The 17108-nt window shown below is 37.4% G+C and overlaps 1 protein-coding gene across 2 annotated transcripts in view; it reads left to right on the top strand.

Annotated features, from left to right (window-relative positions):
- The window catches only part of Slco4c1 (solute carrier organic anion transporter family, member 4C1), a 55924-nt gene that overhangs the window by 25718 nt on the left and 13098 nt on the right, over positions 1-17108 (top strand). Inside the window, exons 3-9 of one of the 2 annotated variants that reach the window (NM_172658.3) lie at positions 1821-2000; positions 3926-4022; positions 5225-5346; positions 7191-7309; positions 8878-9022; positions 9401-9596; positions 14337-14490. In NM_172658.3, the coding sequence (NP_766246.1) occupies positions 1821-2000; positions 3926-4022; positions 5225-5346; positions 7191-7309; positions 8878-9022; positions 9401-9596; positions 14337-14490 (1013 nt within the window). The remainder of the gene's footprint in view (positions 1-1820; positions 2001-3925; positions 4023-5224; positions 5347-7190; positions 7310-8877; positions 9023-9400; positions 9597-14336; positions 14491-17108) is intronic. The other variant, XR_001784188.2, reaches the window with a different exon arrangement.

The raw sequence follows: 17108 nt of genomic DNA, 5'->3' as shown, positions 1-17108 counted from the left end.
TGAGAACTCCCAGGTATCGAGTCTGATCAGCTTCAGATTTTGGCTCCTGTCTGAAGAGGGGTATGTGAAACACACTGCTTCAAGTGAGAACTTGGAAAAAGGAGTGGCAGACCAAGCAGTGGGGGCTGTAGTAACTGAGGATGCTCAGAGGCTTGCTACACTTGCTACCCTTCATAAGGGGATGATTGCTCCTCCCATCTTTTTAATTTAGCTACACATGTACCACCTTTCCCCAAAGATGGTCTCTGGCTAAGTGATTGATGGGATCAGATATATTAACTCTTGCAGGAAAGGACGGCTGTAGTCTTTATAAACTTGTAATATTTGGGTCAGGTTGGAATGTCATGTCTCAACCCAGAATAAGAGATACAATTTAGGAACTTAGGGCTCCTCCCCCTCTCCCTCTCTCCCAGAATTATGGAACAGAGTAGATTAGAGATAATTCAAGAAAATTAAAAATAAAACTGGAGGTCAAGTGTGGTAGTGCATGCCTTTAATCCCAGCCCTCATGAGGCCAGCCTGGTCTACAGACTGAGTTCCAGGATAGCCAGGGATCTGCTACACAGAGAAACCTGTCTCAAAAAACCAAAATGAAAACAAACACCAAACTAAACTGTAAAAATATCTGTGGGTTACAGAAGGAAAAGAATTTTCACTAATGAGCCTCGATAAGCCTTCCTACCCCCTTCTTGCCTAGTTTATAAGGTGTTTGAAATCTTTTTTTCCCTTAGAAGGCTCATTCTATTTTGATAATATATTAAAATCAGTCTATACTGGAAGAACATTTTGAGAATAAAATGAATGAACCATATCGTTTTTGATTTAATAACTTGTGTCATTTCTTTACTGCCTCTATGGACTTGGCTACACACCTACTTATTTTTTCCCTCTCTCTGCATGGTTATGCCCCACTACAAACCCATTAGCTTTTTAAAAGGGTCTTTCATGGTAGAAATCCTGTGTCATATTTTCCTATAATGTTTGGCACTATATCCTGGAGATGATAAGGCTATCTTCATTTACTTTGGAATATGCCTATATTTTCTTATCCCCGATTATCATGTGTTTGCTTGCTTGCTTTTATATGACTTTCCTAACTAACTTGCTGTCTCGCTATTTTCATCTTTTGAAAAAAGTTTGAAAAATTAATTCATATTTTCTGTGCATGAGTGTTATGCCTGCCTGTATGTCTGTGCACCACATACATGTCTGGTGCCCATAAAGATCAGAAGAGGCCCTTGTGAGCTGCCATGTGGGTGCTGTCAATTGGACCTGGGCTCTCTCTACCTGAGGAACAAATGCTGGCCTACTGCTGTGCTGACTCCAGTTCTCATGGGTCTTGGGGTTTGATGATTTTTCTTACTTATCTATATTTCTCAAGCGCATTTTTTGTCCTTATGTCCTCCAGTCTTTACTTCCCTTTCTGTGTTCTGTTGCTAGTAGTTTGTTCTTTTATTTCTAGTTTGTTCTTTCTTTCACAACATTTCCATGAGTTCATCAACCTACATATTGACCTCTTAACTAAGGAGATAAATACATTTTGTGGCCCCCTCATCCTCTTAAATTGGTTACCTACAAAAATTTTTAGATCCAAACCTTAAGTGATATTTCTTTATACTCTAAATTTTGGCATGATAGTAATTCCTAAATGTCTCAAGTAACTTAGATGCTTATTTTGTTGTTTTTATATACACCTTTAACTGTTTTAAATGTGACTAAAATGAAGCAATTGGAAAAGGTAGCTTAGGTGAATGTAATTTGTAAGTAAATATTTATGTTGTTAGCTAAACTTTAAATTCTCATTTTTTTCCCCCACAAAGATACGTGCTTAACAAGGAACAGTACCAGATGTTCATCTTCAACCTCCCTGCTTTCTAACTACTTCTATGTCTTTGTCCTGGGACAATTGTTGCTGGGGACCGGAGGGACTCCGCTCTACACCCTGGGGACAGCCTTTATTGATGACTCTGTGCCCACACACAAATCTTCTCTCTATATAGGTGAGTGAACCCTTGCTATAATGTTTGTAAGGAGGGTCGGTGAACAGCTTACCTAATATGGTTTCCCTTCCTATTGCTAAGGGGAAAAGACAAAGAAAAACAAGTTAGTTGTCACGCCGCAGGCGTTTCATTGAGATCGTTATGATTGTCCAGTTTTACTGTGCTATCAAGTCAGTTGCTGGGGTGCTTGATAGCTTTATGGTGTCTATCCTGAGCAACCTGACATTCCTGCACAGGAGGGAACAACTCAGCAGCTTCTGCTTTGATTATGAAACCCCAGGGGATTGATTTTATTCAGGGTATAGAGGCTTCTTATAAGGATGGGACAAGAGATCATAAGAAAAATCAGAATACTAGTTGCCCAGAACACTATGGAATTCTTCATTTGGAAGCCAGTCTAGGAACCTATCATGACTGCCCTCTGAAAGATCCAACAAGCAGCTGAAAGAGTCAGATGCAGATTTCGCATCTAACCAATGGATAGAAGCAGCTGACCCCTGGTGTTGAATTAGGGAAGGCTGAAAGAATCTGAGGAGAAAGGCCATTCTGTAAGAGGACCAGCAGTCTCAATTAATCTGGAACTCTGAAATCTCTCAAACATTGGACCACCAAACAGACAGCATACACCAGAGCTGATATGAGGCCCCCAACACACATACAGCAGAGGACTGCCGGGTCTGTGTTCATTCAGATATGATACACCTAACTATCAGGAGACTGGAAGCCCCAGGGAATTTAGAGGTCAGGTGGGGAGGTGGGGAGGGACAGCCACGTGGAGAGAGGGGGTGGGGAGGAGGTATGGAATGTGGAACAGTTGGAGGGTGGGTCAGGTGGAGGAATAAAATATTGGTTGTAAAAAAATAAAGAAATAAAATATCACAGGTTCTAAAAAAAGGGGTTTTTTTGTTTGTTTTTTTGTTTTTTGTTTTCTGTTTTTTTTATTTTTGTTTTTTTTTTTCGAGACAGGGTTTCTCTGTGTAGCCCTGGCTGTCCTGGAACACGCTCTGTAGACCTGGCTGGCCTCAAACTCAGAAATTTGCCTGCCTCTGCCTCCCAAGTGCTGGGATTAAAGGCGTGTGCCACCACACCTGGAATGTTTTTGTTTGTTTGTTTGTTTGTTTGTTTGTTTTGTCATTCTTTTCTCTATTTCTTTCTTTGAAACTTAGCACCAGAATAGAGAAGTCTGTGTGTCTAAATGTTTTGTAAGTTACCGGTTTGTCTGTGTGTTACTGTATAATAGGGGATTCATGGGTATGGGTGACTGCATGTCAGTATATGTGGCTCAGCCCTGACTGTTGAGAATATGCCAACAGAGAAGCTTCTGTAATTGCATTTGTGTCTTGACTCGAGTTAGGAAGCATCCTTAGAAGTTCTTAGGCCATCTCACTGAAAAATAGTCTATCACCACAAAAACTTACAAATCACTAATTTCTAGCATTCTGCCGGGAAAGGTTGAGACAGTCTAACTAGGTAGCCCTTGGATCTGGGTTTTAGAATCTGCTATGGAGTAAAATAAAGCAAGCCTTCTAAGAGGCTGTAGAGTAGAACGGCTTCTTTACCTTGTTTTCTTCCATGAGACTGTAAGAAATAACTATTGCTCAAAGGAAAACAGTGCGTGTGCCCCTCACCATTAGTTACACAATGTACATGGACTTGTAAGTACATGTTTATTTTAGCCCTTATCATTACAATCATGGAGTTCTATAGTGAGACGTTATTTTTAGGCTCTTTGGCATAACTGTTAACCACATTATATTTCATGATATATATATACATATATTTCAACCTATCTATCTATATATCTATAATTTCGATATAGCTCTAATCGTTAAGAATTTTACTAGAATTATTTTTCTTCCCTGGTGTTATAATGTTAAGCAAAGCTGTTTATATGATGATTCCTAATGCTTTTGATCTTTTCATAGGTATTGGCTATTCTATGTCAATCCTAGGCCCTGCCATTGGATATGTGTTGGGTGGACAGCTGTTGACAATGTACATTGATATTGCTATGGGACAAAGGCAAGGCACTATCTGTTTTTCTTCTAATTTTTTATTCTATCGCAGTAAAGTGAACCTTGTTTCTTATTCAGAATGTCATGAAGGATTTCAGGACATAAAACAGTGTGCACTATATGATATGCACCATTGTGTCTGCATAGCTTCCTGGATCTTTTAGCATAATATAATGATAATAATAATAATAAATTAGCTTTTCAGTAGATTTGGTTGCAGATAGATAGCATGTATTGTCTTATAAGTAGCTGAATGACAACAGATTCCCTTATAGCTCTGATAATATTATAAAAAACAAAATAAAATTTGTTGCTTTTATAACCAAGGAAGTCAAGGTAATGATACTAAGTATTATTTATCCAATATATGTATTTTATACCTCACATTTTGTGTTACCTTATGTTATGTATTATCCTACTCAGTTCTGCAGATAATTACATTCAACAGGGCATTCCATGGGAAAGGATAGTCAGCTTTTGAATTCATGCACTTTAACATCAGAGGAAGTCTGCCAGAGTGATATGTCTGAGGGAAATACTTATTGATATTAAATTATGAGAGTATCATAAAATTTAAAAATTATAATTTAGAGAAGTATATGTTACTTTTAGCATAGATCAGTGATTTGCTGTGAGATGTATTTAGTCTGCTGCAATAAATGAAAAAGAAAACTAAATGATATATTGAAATTTTCTATGTTTTTAAGTATTTGTCATGTTTATATTTACTGTTAACGTTTTTAAACCATGATTCTGTATTTGCTGCTTTAAAAAAATTTATATATTTTTATTCTCTGTGTATGAGCATTTTGCCTGCATATGTGACTGTGTACCATTTGCATGCCTAGTACCAGCAGTGGCGAGAAGAGGGCATCAGATTTTGGGAATTAGAATTTCAAGTGGTTGTGAGCCACCATATTCTGCTGAGAATCAATCCCAGGTTCTCTGCAAGAACAGCAAATGCACTCCACCACTGAGTCATCTGTCTATTCTCCCATGGTTGCCATTTTATGATGCTTTCTGGACCATTACTCTTAATTCTTGTTATACTTGTATGTCTCTGCATGCTATTTGACTCGTGATGGCTTCCTTACAATTTTAGATAAAGTCAGAGCCTACCCCTTTGCACCTGAATTATAAGACATGTGATTGCAATGAGCTCTACTTAATACTGAACGAGTTGTAACTCTTTTTCCCTCATCCTTATAGTTCGGATCTGACTGAGGATGATCCCCGGTGGCTGGGGGCTTGGTGGATTGGATTCCTTTTAGCTTGGCTCTTTGCTTGGTCTTTGATAATGCCTTTCTCCTGTTTTCCCAAGCATTTACCAGGTAAATCCATCTCCTTTAATTTCAGAGAGCTTTACTGTACGTCTAGATCAGTTGGTTTCAAGATGATTAATAAGAACTCTAGAATCACCCAATTCCTGTCATAGATGTACATACTTGCCATTTTTATTTTAGGAAAAAATAAATTAATATTCATGATTTGCACTTATACTTAGTGAGTACTGTGAACTATCCTTTAGTAAAACTGTCCTTGTGTTTTATTGTAATTCTTGCCTTATGTACATACAAGATGCAATTGTAAACTATTACTTCATATGCCGTTAGTCAGTAATTTTCAAGGACCAATATGTGTGAAATCATTCAAGTAATTATTATTAACTGCCCGATTACTTACTCTTTCTATTTGCTTGAAGTAATTCTGCCACATTAATTTGTAAGCCTGTTTTTAATATTAGACAGCCTGAAAAAAAATCTCAGTAGAAATGAATGTTCCTTTCTTATAAGATCTTGCTTCTAAAGCATTTTTCTCAAATTTGAAGGCATTTACTTCTTTTCATTGCCATTTGCAACAAAGATTTTGAAAGTGGATGGCAGTATATGAAGGTGTATTTAGGTGTGTGAGGTGGGTAGAGGCATGTGGAAGAGGTGGAATTTGACAGAAGAACACTTGACACACTGGAACCAAGGGAACTCAGTAGTGACTTTCCATTCTAGACTATCCCACTATAAAGCCACATGAGGATGCTTCTCTCAGATCTACTCACAGAGCTGTGGTTTAAAACAAAGGGCCATGATGGCAGACAGCAAATAGTACTTCCTCTTCCAAGCTCTTGCTTATGTATTGTTTTAGTGAACAACAAAGTACAGCCACATGTGTATTTTAATCTATAAAGACTGCCCCCCAAATTTCCAAATAAACAAAGACTGTTAGGAGACTTCAGGTGAAAAATAATATATGTTTGGAACAAATCTATGCTATTAAATTAAAATTGATTGACTACACATTAATGTTTAGACAGATAGGAACTTGAGTTTTTTAGTGGATTTTTTTTTCTTTTTAATATTTAAACAAGGTTTCAGCCCAGGCTGATTCTGACCACAGATTCATGCCAGTCCTTTTATCATATTTTGAAGAGTGCTGAGATTATAGACCAGAGCCATTGTACCTGGGCATCCTTCATGCATATTAATGAATAACAATAGCCCTTAGCACAGCTTGATTACAGGCATAGATATTTACACATTTCATTATGTTTATGAACCCCAAAAGACCACCAAGGAGCCATTTCCAGTGTAACCACATTACAGTCTCTTCACTATAAACTTGAGTTTGGGCTTACTCACTGTTAACCCACAGGACAGTTTGGTGAAACAACCCTGAACTCACTGGGACAAGGTTTTATAGAAAATGGAAGCAAGGGGGTGGGCGGGGTCCATCCTGCAAGCATCAAATTGAATGACTATTATAAGCTGACAGGTGGATGCTCTGAAGCATCTATACAATAATGAACTGTCTGAAAGTATATATGAAACAATCAGACTAATCTTTGATTAACTGTTGTGAGGTAGTAGATGGGGAGTAACTCTGGCCAAGGATAAGCCATGGGGTCCTTCCTGGTACTTGGGTACAGCTTAGGTTCAACTTTGGACCAAGTTTCCAGGCTTTGGTTTTTTGTTTGTTTATTTGTTTGTTTGTTTTTGTTTTTAAAGATGGAGACTGGTCCCAAGATAGAGTAGGTTTTGGTCTCTTAATTAACAGATAGAAAAGAAACAACCCTGAATTCTAGTGAAATTTACATACCCATAGAATGTATATCAATTAAAGAGTAAGCATTTAATAACTGATTAAATAGTAAAAAAGCACATTTACTATCCCTCCCCCCTAGGGACAGCAAAAATTCAAGCTGGCAAAACTTCCCAGACTCATCAAAATAATAGTACTTCCTTCCAACATACGGATGAAAATTTTGGAAAAAGTATTAAAGATTTTCCAACTGCTGTAAAGGTAAAACAGAAGTTCTCCCCCTCCCCCATCTGTGTGTGTGTGTGTGTGTGTGTGTGTGTGTGTGTGTGTGTGTGTGTGTATGTATGTATGTATGTATGTATGTATGTGTGTGTGTAAGTTTTAACCAGTGTCTCATAGGAACACAGTACTTACATATGCGTATATATTGCATACACTTATAAGTAAATAGTATGCACACTAGTATCATTTTATAACTTATTTTCTTATCTACTACTATTGAAGCTTTTATATGTAACTTTTCTGATTGAATTTCATTGCCCTGTGAGCTCCAGAATAGAAGAATTGAAAGAGCATGATTTATTTAAGTGACAGTGTAAATGTTCAGTGGCTCCTCATTAACATGTAGTCTGACTGTTATTCCATGCTAACTCCCCTATGTCATCCATTGATCAGTTGTCACTAAATTTGACTGTCTTTAAACCTCCTTCCTTTTGTGTCACCCCTCCTTAGTTTCAGTAGTTTCAGGTTATCATTCCCTCTTTCTATTGAAAGTTGTGAGGTCCTGTGTTAGTACCCTTCCCTTGTGTGGGTACGTGAATGGTTTCATCAGTCTTTAGCAGGCAGCTATGCTTATCGCTATCCAACCAACGTGCTCATCTATCAGTTAGGTCTGGAAATTTGGTGTGTTAGGCTTATACACTAATATTATGAAAGAATTGGCAGTATAGATACATATGTAAGGTTACTTAACTTTTAAAAGGCTCTGTGATGGTTTGTATAGGTATGACCCAGGGTGTGGCCTTGTTGGAGTAGGTGTGTCATTGTGGGTGTGGGATTTATGACCCTATTCCTAGCTGCTTAGAAGTCAGTATTCTGCTAACAGCCTTCAGACGAAGATGTAGAACTCTCAACTCTGCCTGCATCATGCTTGCCTAGATGCTGCCGTGCTCCTACCTTGATGATAATGGACTGAAACTCTGAACTTGTGAGCTAGCCCAAATTAAATGTTAAGACTTGCCGTAGTCCTGGTGTCTATTGTTCACAGCAGTAAAACCCTATCTAAGACTTAATTACTTTAATTATGAAACAATACTCATCCATGATCAGTTTCAAGTTCCCCATTTAGTGGATTCAGGAATTTAAATGTTTTAAATGATCTGGTAAGAGGTGGATTTATAGTGTAGACATCTATAATAATCCAAGAAAAACAGAGTCTTTCCAAAGGGGCTTTTCCTTCCTATGCTGGGATCTTGAGGGCAATAAAGGCATAATGACCCAAGTAGTAAGTCATTTGGTCATTTGTCAAATCTCTAGGTGCTCCACATACAAATGCCCCCCTCTCTCTGTCTCTCACTGACTCTCTCTCTGTCTCTGTCTGTCTCTCTCTCTCTCTCTCTCTCTCTCTCTCTCTCTCTCTCTCTCTCTCTCTCTCTCTCAGTGTGTGTGTGTGTGTGTGTGTGTGTGTGTGTGTCTGTGCGTATTTATCCATTAACCTTAATTATATTTTCCTGCCTGAGGGAATATTGTAGTTTAAATGTTTGTATTTCAATGCTACACTTTGCACTGTAATCACAGGTATTCACTTGAACTGCATTTTTTCCCCTTAGAATTTGATGAGGAATACAGTCTTTATATGTTTAGTTCTATCAACTACTTCTGAAGCATTAATTACTACGGGATTTGCCACATTTTTACCTAAATTTATAGAAAATCAATTTGGATTGACATCGAGCTTTGCAGCCACTCTTGGAGGTAAAAGACCCCCCTCCCCCCATTTTTTAACTCCTTAGTACACTGATTTTATATAAGCATGTTGCTTTTATTAGGAGAGTACATCATTTTGGATAGCCCATACTTTAAAGTTTTTCGTAGAAGTGTCTGATTCACTGAAATCAGTGTTCTGTAGCCGACTTACGACAGACCAAACTGGACTAAGAATATATTAATTAACACATAAGTTGATTACCCTTCCACTGCCTGCATCGATGTCTTTTTTTTGCATGTGATTTTATGTCAGGTAAATGCTTTTATCTGTGGAAGCTGTGGTGATGCTGGTTTTGATGTTTTCCAGCTGTCAGTATGAGTTACTGAGCATAATTGTGTGTTTTTCATTATCTTACTTTTCATTAGGGGCTGTTTTAATTCCTGGAGCTGCTCTTGGTCAAATCTTAGGTGGTGTTCTTGTTTCAAAATTCAAAATGAAGTGTAAAAATACAATGAAGTTTGCCTTATGTACATCTGGAGTAGCACTTGTGCTGAGTTTTGTATTTATTTATGCAAAATGTGAAAATGAGCCATTTGCTGGTGTGTCTGAATCATATAATGGGTAAATATATTTCATTGCTTTTTATATTCCTGTCAGAGATTATGTGTGCATTTGCAAGTATTTCCTTTCTCAATATACATGATTAGAAATTGCCTTTTTAAAACATTTAGACACCCTTTGTTTTTGTTTCAGTGTGACACTGTGGGACTTTATTTTGTTTTTGTTTGTTTTAACTTGAATATTTAGTACCATCTTGAAAGCTATGGGTGTTCAGCGAGTAAGCCGATGAAGGGAATTGTGTTTGGCTCAGGGATCTCTTCAAAGAGAAATAGAACATTACAGAGAGTTTCTCTTGTAAGCGTTCATAGATGGTAGAGTTTGAATGTATTCTCCAAAAGCCTGTCTTCTGGAAACAATCCCCAGATCTATGAGCAAATGGTCCTTGAAGAAAAGGACTTTAGGAAATGACAGGAGCCCCCAGATCTAGGATTAATGGTTTTCTAAGAAGCACCTCAGCTGGCTTGTCCTCTCTAACTCATCCTTTGATGACCTCCTCTATCATCGGAGGCCAAGCAGGTCCACTTCCCTTTGTTTGGACCTTCCATCCTCTGGTACTCTTCCCTGTCTCAAGCAAACCTTTCACCTTTTAAAATTGTTCACCCTGGACATTCTGTTATAGCTACAAAGAGCAGACTATGGCAACATCCTAGAGAGAATTTAACATTCTACTTTCCTATTAACTTAAGCATTTAAGAATAGGAGTTATTTCTGGTGATGAAATTCTCTTATTTGGGTTGAAACTCTACCAAAAAATACATTGAAATAAACGTAAACCCGTATCATACTGATTGTTCTATTTATTTTGAAATTTATGTTTACTGTAGAGGAACAAATTTCTCCCTCTAACCAGTTTTCTTGGTCAGGTTTGTTTTGCTCTGAAGTCCTACACCAGCAGTAGACTAGGCAGGTGAGGGCTCCTGTGTTCTCTTTCACTGTGCATGTGTGTGGCTTTTGAGGGAGGAGTCACTCCAGGTATGAGATTACATAGTTTTGTGTAATACTGCATTCACATGGCACTACATTTGTTTAGGAAAGTTTGCCAATAACAATAATATTGACTTGTAGCTATATTCACATGTCTGTCATTTGTGTTAATATGATGCCAAGTTCTCTAAATCAGTGTTTGGTTAAGTTCCATTACATTTAATCCAAACATCATCGTGCTTCCTCTTACAGAGACAATAAACTCTTACTTTAAAACAGACATTGGAAAACAAAACATCAAGTGAACAATGGGTTATGTAACTGGAGCTCTAGAAAGTTCTGTAGCAGTCACTAAAGGAAGTCTTTTCAATTTTATTTGACTGTAAGTGGGAAAGGCTTGTGACTTATTTAAAAGCAACTAGAGTTTAAAGGTTTTAAGGAGTTGTGAAGGAGGAAAAGGAGAGAGGGGAAACCAACACTATGGGAGAGGGGCAAATGAGGTACTGCAGGGTGCCAGGAGGGAGAGAGAAAGGACATACTATGGGGGGTATACATGATATCAGAAATAAAGGCCACTTTAAGTCATCAGTTTGAGGGGAAATTGAATTACATTTCCAGAAATAGTAAAAAAAAAAAAAAAAAAAAAAAAAAAGAAAAGAAAAAAGCAATGTTGAAAATACACCTAGCAAGTCAGGTGTGGTGATATATGTTTCATCCAATACTTTGGAGGCAGAGGCAGGTGGATTTGTGAGAGTTCGAGTCCAGTATGATCTACATAGCAAGTCCCAGGACAGTCGGGATTATGTAAAGAGACCCTATCTTGGAAGAAAAATGAAAAAAAGGAAGGAAGGAAGAAAGAAAATATGTCACAAACATTTACAAGTTTTCTAATAATTTTCTTTTCATCACAAGGGCAAATTTTTATAAAATACAGAGAAACTGACTGATGATTGGCAGTATGTTTTTTTTTTCAATATTCCTGCTGTGTTTTGCATAATGCCATCTTACACATTGAATATTTTCAATAAATGTTTGGAAATTATATGATAATTAAGTATCGGAAATTTTCAATTGAAACAATTTTTCTCGTACTAGCTTAAGTTGCAAAGACTGTATTTCTCTAGTCTCCTTTTTGTTGACCACTGTAAGTTTTTTGTGGGCAGAGACTAGAATACTTTAATAATAAAATTGTGCTTGACAAAGGCACAAGGCAGCGTTTTGTAGGGCATAGCTGTACGAGGAGATACTCCACTCAGAAGGACAGATTGCTTACAATCATTTGCATTTATTAATTTATTTGTGTGTATCTGTGGGAAGAAATCAGCTTGTGGGAGTTAGTTCTCTCCTAAGATGTGGACTCAGGTTATCCTGCTTGGGGCCCATATCCCTCTGCAACTTTCCTAGTGTTGTAAAGGCTAGTTTTTGATTTCCATATCCTTTTTTACCTCTTGCTGACTTATTTTCTATCTTCTAGCTTGATCTACCTCCTTCAAAAACGTCATTGCCTACTTCTTAAGTACCGTTATTTTCCAGTTTGATATATTATCTTCAAATACTTTGATGTGTCCACTGGTTTATATATTTTACCTTCCAAGGAAGTATTGATTTACAGTTGCATGAATGATGCTTTCTCTCTTATCTCTGGCTCTGGTTTCCTCGTTCAGCTATGTTTCTACCACTCTGTTTTTGATAGCATATCTGAAATTCACTAGGCAATAATGAAGTAAGCTACCTCCTAAGACCTCCACTTATCGCCTTCTATTAGTTGTATCCAACCTCAATGCAGCTAACGACAGAAACAGTCCAACATAAAATTGTAAAGTTAGTTAAAACGGTATGAGATTGTGTGTATATTATAGTTAGATTTTGCAATGTGTGTCATAATATCAGATAGTGGGATATGTTTATACTCTGTGTGGCAGATCTTGTCATTATCTTGATTTCTGTTAAATATGGATGCAAATGGATATTAAGATTTCTAACAATTGATCAGTTGTCCACTAACTTGAGACTTTTAATATGTATAAAGCCATAGTGGTTACCTCTTTCTCAGAATTGGGTTCTCCTCTGCTAGATAGTAGGAGTGCCTTTGAATTCCTTGAAATGGCTCTATACCATCTATCAATTAACAAATATTACTGATTCTCTGTTAAAAAGTTTTCTCCAATCTTTCTTATACTCATGCTGTATTTAAGTTTCTCTTTATATTCTGATCACTTGTTTTGGATGTTATGACTGGTCTCCTTCCCTCAAGCTCATATTCTATGCAACTTTAGAGGAGAAATGCTCCCTGAGCGAGTGTGAGAATCCATGGGTATGTTGGATGAGCATGGTGGTCCACATCTAATCCCATCGCTTAGAATATGGAGACTGTAGATCTCCAGAGCAAGTGGTTAGCTAGGCCAGCCTGTATCAGAAATCTCTGGGATTAATGAGAGAGCCTATCTCAATTAAAAAAGTAACCAAGAAAGGTACTCAATGTTAACCTTAGTCACATGCACACATGTGTACCTACACAGATGCAAACATGTATATACACATTCGCATGAAAACATTTTTGATGAGCCTTTGACAATATTATACTTGAATGTAACATATATTTGTATCAATAGCAGTCATTTATTTTAACAAGGCATCTGAGACAACTGTTAATCTGGACCCTGACTTCTTATAAGAACATACCTTTTCATTTTCTGTTTCAAATACTGTTTCCGTTTCTCTTGTTCCCTAGTTCCTTTCTCTAATTACCCACTACCTGGCTAAATTTTGCCCATCTTTTAAGGCTCACTTAGGAGTTAGCTTCTCAGGGTTCCTTTCCTCAAACTTTCCCTCATGTTAGTTATCCTGCCTTGACGTTTGTAAAATGCTATCAGTAAACCATAGTCCCAGATGAGGATACAATGGTCCTACCTCTATTCCTGGACTCAAATCGTTGAAGTGTGGTGCTCTTCCATTCAGCTTCATGCTCACTTTAGTCAACACAAGGCATACTTAATGCCTGCTTCAGAAACATTGTAGAGTGGATGAATAGGCAAGGCACTGGAAATCATCCCTTGAACTAAGCCTTTGTATTGAAACCTCTATGACCTTATGAACTTCTGTGCCCTGTATACTACGACTTCTCACAGGCAGGAAGAGAGGGCATAATCAAAATATTACCAAGTCTAAAATTAGGAAATTTACTTTTCCCAAAGTAAGAGATTTTATAATGATATTAATGGATTAAACAACATGATTTTACTCGTCTTTTTTATTTAAAAAAGTTGTCTACCTTTTGAGGATGTTTGGAAAGGTCTAACTATTTTCATTGCCATAATTAAAGAAAAAGCTACTTGCAACTGTTGATAGAAGTAGAGGATAGTGCTAACCTCTTGATGGATAATCCGTAGAATCAAGAGCAGTTTGTTGCCATGAAATCCCAGTATTTACTGAGACATTCACTCCATTCCCATTTTGTGAAAACTATTAATACCTCTTATTTGACAACTTTCCCCTTAAAGGCTTACTCTAATCAGGTGTTCTTCCCCAAAACCTCACCCATTCATTGAACAATGTGTCTGAAATAGGTGATAATTAGGCCTTGTGTTGAGTAATGGGAGCATGAAGCTGGGTAAAATAGCACCTTGCGTCCAAGATTTCAGTCTATGGATGGAGGTAGGTTAGCTGTATACTAAGTCACATGGAAAAGCAGACATTGTGTTTTATGCATTTAGTATTTACATGTTGAGTGGCTGACTAAATACAACTGCTTCTGAATTGTTCGTAGGCGTTAATGTCACAGAAAATCTCACTTCATCTATCTTTTCTTATTTACAGAACTGGAGAAATGGGGAATTTGACTGCACCTTGTAATGCCAACTGCAACTGTTTGCGGTCCTACTATTACCCACTCTGTGGAAGTGATGGAATCCAGTATTTTTCTCCCTGCTTTGCAGGTTGTTTAAACTCAGTTTCAAACAGGAAACCCAAGGTAGCCATGTTTCCTCTTTACCTGAATGAAGTAATGTGAACTGTGTCTTGTGATTGTTGTCTTGGCTCTCCTATTGGGCTACTTTGTCTTTTCCCTCTGCTTGCCTTCCTTTCCCAGTTACACAGCTCTGGTCTTCAGACCCATTCCTTCAGGTCTCAGGCAATTCTTGCTGAACTCAGCATGGCAAATATAGTACCACTTTATATTGTTTTGGTTTTTTCTCAATTATAAGATGCATTATGACAGCGTGATTATAAGAGCATGGTTATATATAATGAATATCAGGAATATAATGAAACTGACTAATTATTTTCCAATTTCACAAACATCCAAATCAGTAATTCTGCCTCAAATATAAATTTACTTTTAATGTATCTTGGTTTACCCAGAAATTTCTCCTTAATATAATTAAATAACTTAAGACAAACAAAGCACCTATCTTAGCAGCCAGTGTGCTTGCCTTTCAAGTTTGAGCCAGAGGACTCCATCCTACCATGGCCTATGCTGTATGCATGAGTTGTGTTGCAGGATATTTGATCACACTGTGAACCCTGAAATTTGGCTATTGACTGAAGAGAGCTCTTTCTAGTTGTGGTGTGGCTCAACTCTTAGCACACGCCTTTAATTCCAAACATTGAAGTTGAAGTTAGTTTGTAGAAATAAGCACCCATGTTTGACAGTGGCGTCTCATTGAGTGGCAGACAAAGTGACTAATCAGAGAAAGATTTGACAGAATTGCATATGCACAATTCTTAGGAGTATAGACAAACAAAAAGAGAGAGCAGCACAGAGAGGGAGAAGGAAAGGAGGTAGTTCTACTGCGATGGTTGAACAGAGACAGATTGAAGAGAGGACAAACTAGACATTGATGAAGAAAGAACAACACAGAGAATGAGAAGGAGCTATCCGGTCAGAAACTGAGAAAAAACAGATTGATTTACTCAGCTTGGAGGGAAGTTTAAGCCAGCACAGCTGAGTTGAATCAACCAGCCAAAGATCAGAAAGAAGTAGGAAGGAAGGAGCTTATTCGGCAGTAAGTCTCAGAGGCAGAACACATTCTAGGCCTAGATAAGATTGTATGGAGGCTGGAAGCTTCGAGGACTAGGTCTAGGTTAGCAGACAGTGGCAGTAAGCTTTGGAGACAACACTTAATACAGGAGAATTTAAAAAAAGAAATACTTTTAGAGTGTTGGCATGAATCTGCCTATTTTCCAGCACTCAGGAGGCAGAGGCAGAACTGACACAATGAGACCCTGTCTAAAAATGAAAAGATAAAAAACAATGTCAGAGAGCTTAAGACTTTAGCCACCAAATGGAGACCTATTCAATCTAGTTAAGTTGGAAGGCTTTGATTTCAAGCACTTTGACAAAATTTAATAGTATATCAATTGTCAGGAATAAAAATCCTACAAGTGAGCTTGGCAGCAATATAGAGTCAGAATTACCTACACGGTAGGTGAGTGACTAGTATTTTCCTGTAGTTGGAGTGTGTGCCATGTGTGTGCCTGAGGGAGTGAAGAAGATATGAGATCCCTCGGAACTGTAGTTACGGAAGGTTGTGAGCCACGATGGGGGTACAGGAATTGAACCGACTCTGCAAAAGCAATAACTATTCTAAAACATCTCTCCAGCCAGAGACACCCTTTTCTTTTGAACTATTTTATGATAAAATCATATATAATAAAATAATAAATGCTTGTGCATTTTCTAGCAATATAAACGATATTTTCTGTTAGTGACCCAAATGCAAAACTGGCATTGGCTGATAGCTCTGTCCCATTTTTTTTACTTGAAATTTTCAATGAGAGTGTGACAGAAAATACCATGGTCAGTTTCTTGTCTTAAGGTATTTAAGTTGGGGCATCTAACATGCCTCAATGGACAGGTGCTTGCAGTGAAGCGTGAATAGCTAATTTGAATCCAAGAGCCCACATGGTGGAGGTATAGACTCTCACCAGTTGTCACCTTTCCTCTGAATGTGTTCTGTGACACACCAGACTCCCTCGCCCACAGTAAATAAGTGGCAAAAAATTTAAAGTCTTTAGGATAAATGACTTAATTTTTAGTATATACATCTGATTATTCCTATATAATAGCACAGGATAGAGCATTGTTTTCATATTTACTCTTTCAAACCAGTGTCACTGGTATTACAACTGTGTCAATACAGAGAATCTACCCTTGAAACCTTGAAAACACTGCTTTCTTTGTCTTCTCATCTCACTGATTTTGTTGATGTTTTAAATGTGTAAAAAGTTTACATTAAGGATAAACATTGAGATATACAATGCCTTTAGGACTTAGTAAAGTTTCTAAATAACTGATTGTCTTTCTATTCAGATAAAACATGATCTTTCTTGTTTGTAACCAATGTTATGATACTATACATATACATCTATGCCTATATATAAATATATGAGAAATAACCAATGTTCTATTTATGTTAACTCCTTTTTTGTTATCATAAGCATACTATAAAAAGAATAACTTGCCTTCTATAAGGTAGATCAAAAGTTCAGAAAATTGTATTTAAAATATTATGGTTAAAAGAAGCATTTTGTTAAAGTTGTGCACATAAGGTAATTTTACCGTGGCACTTATCAAAATTATAGTGTTTG

The sequence above is a fragment of the Mus musculus genome, chromosome 1 (genome assembly GCF_000001635.26).
Source record: "Mus musculus strain C57BL/6J chromosome 1, GRCm38.p6 C57BL/6J".
In the NCBI taxonomy this organism is placed as follows: Eukaryota; Metazoa; Chordata; class Mammalia; order Rodentia; family Muridae; genus Mus; species Mus musculus.
Note: the sequence above shows the minus strand (reverse complement) of the source record. Positions and strands in the feature narration are given on the sequence as shown.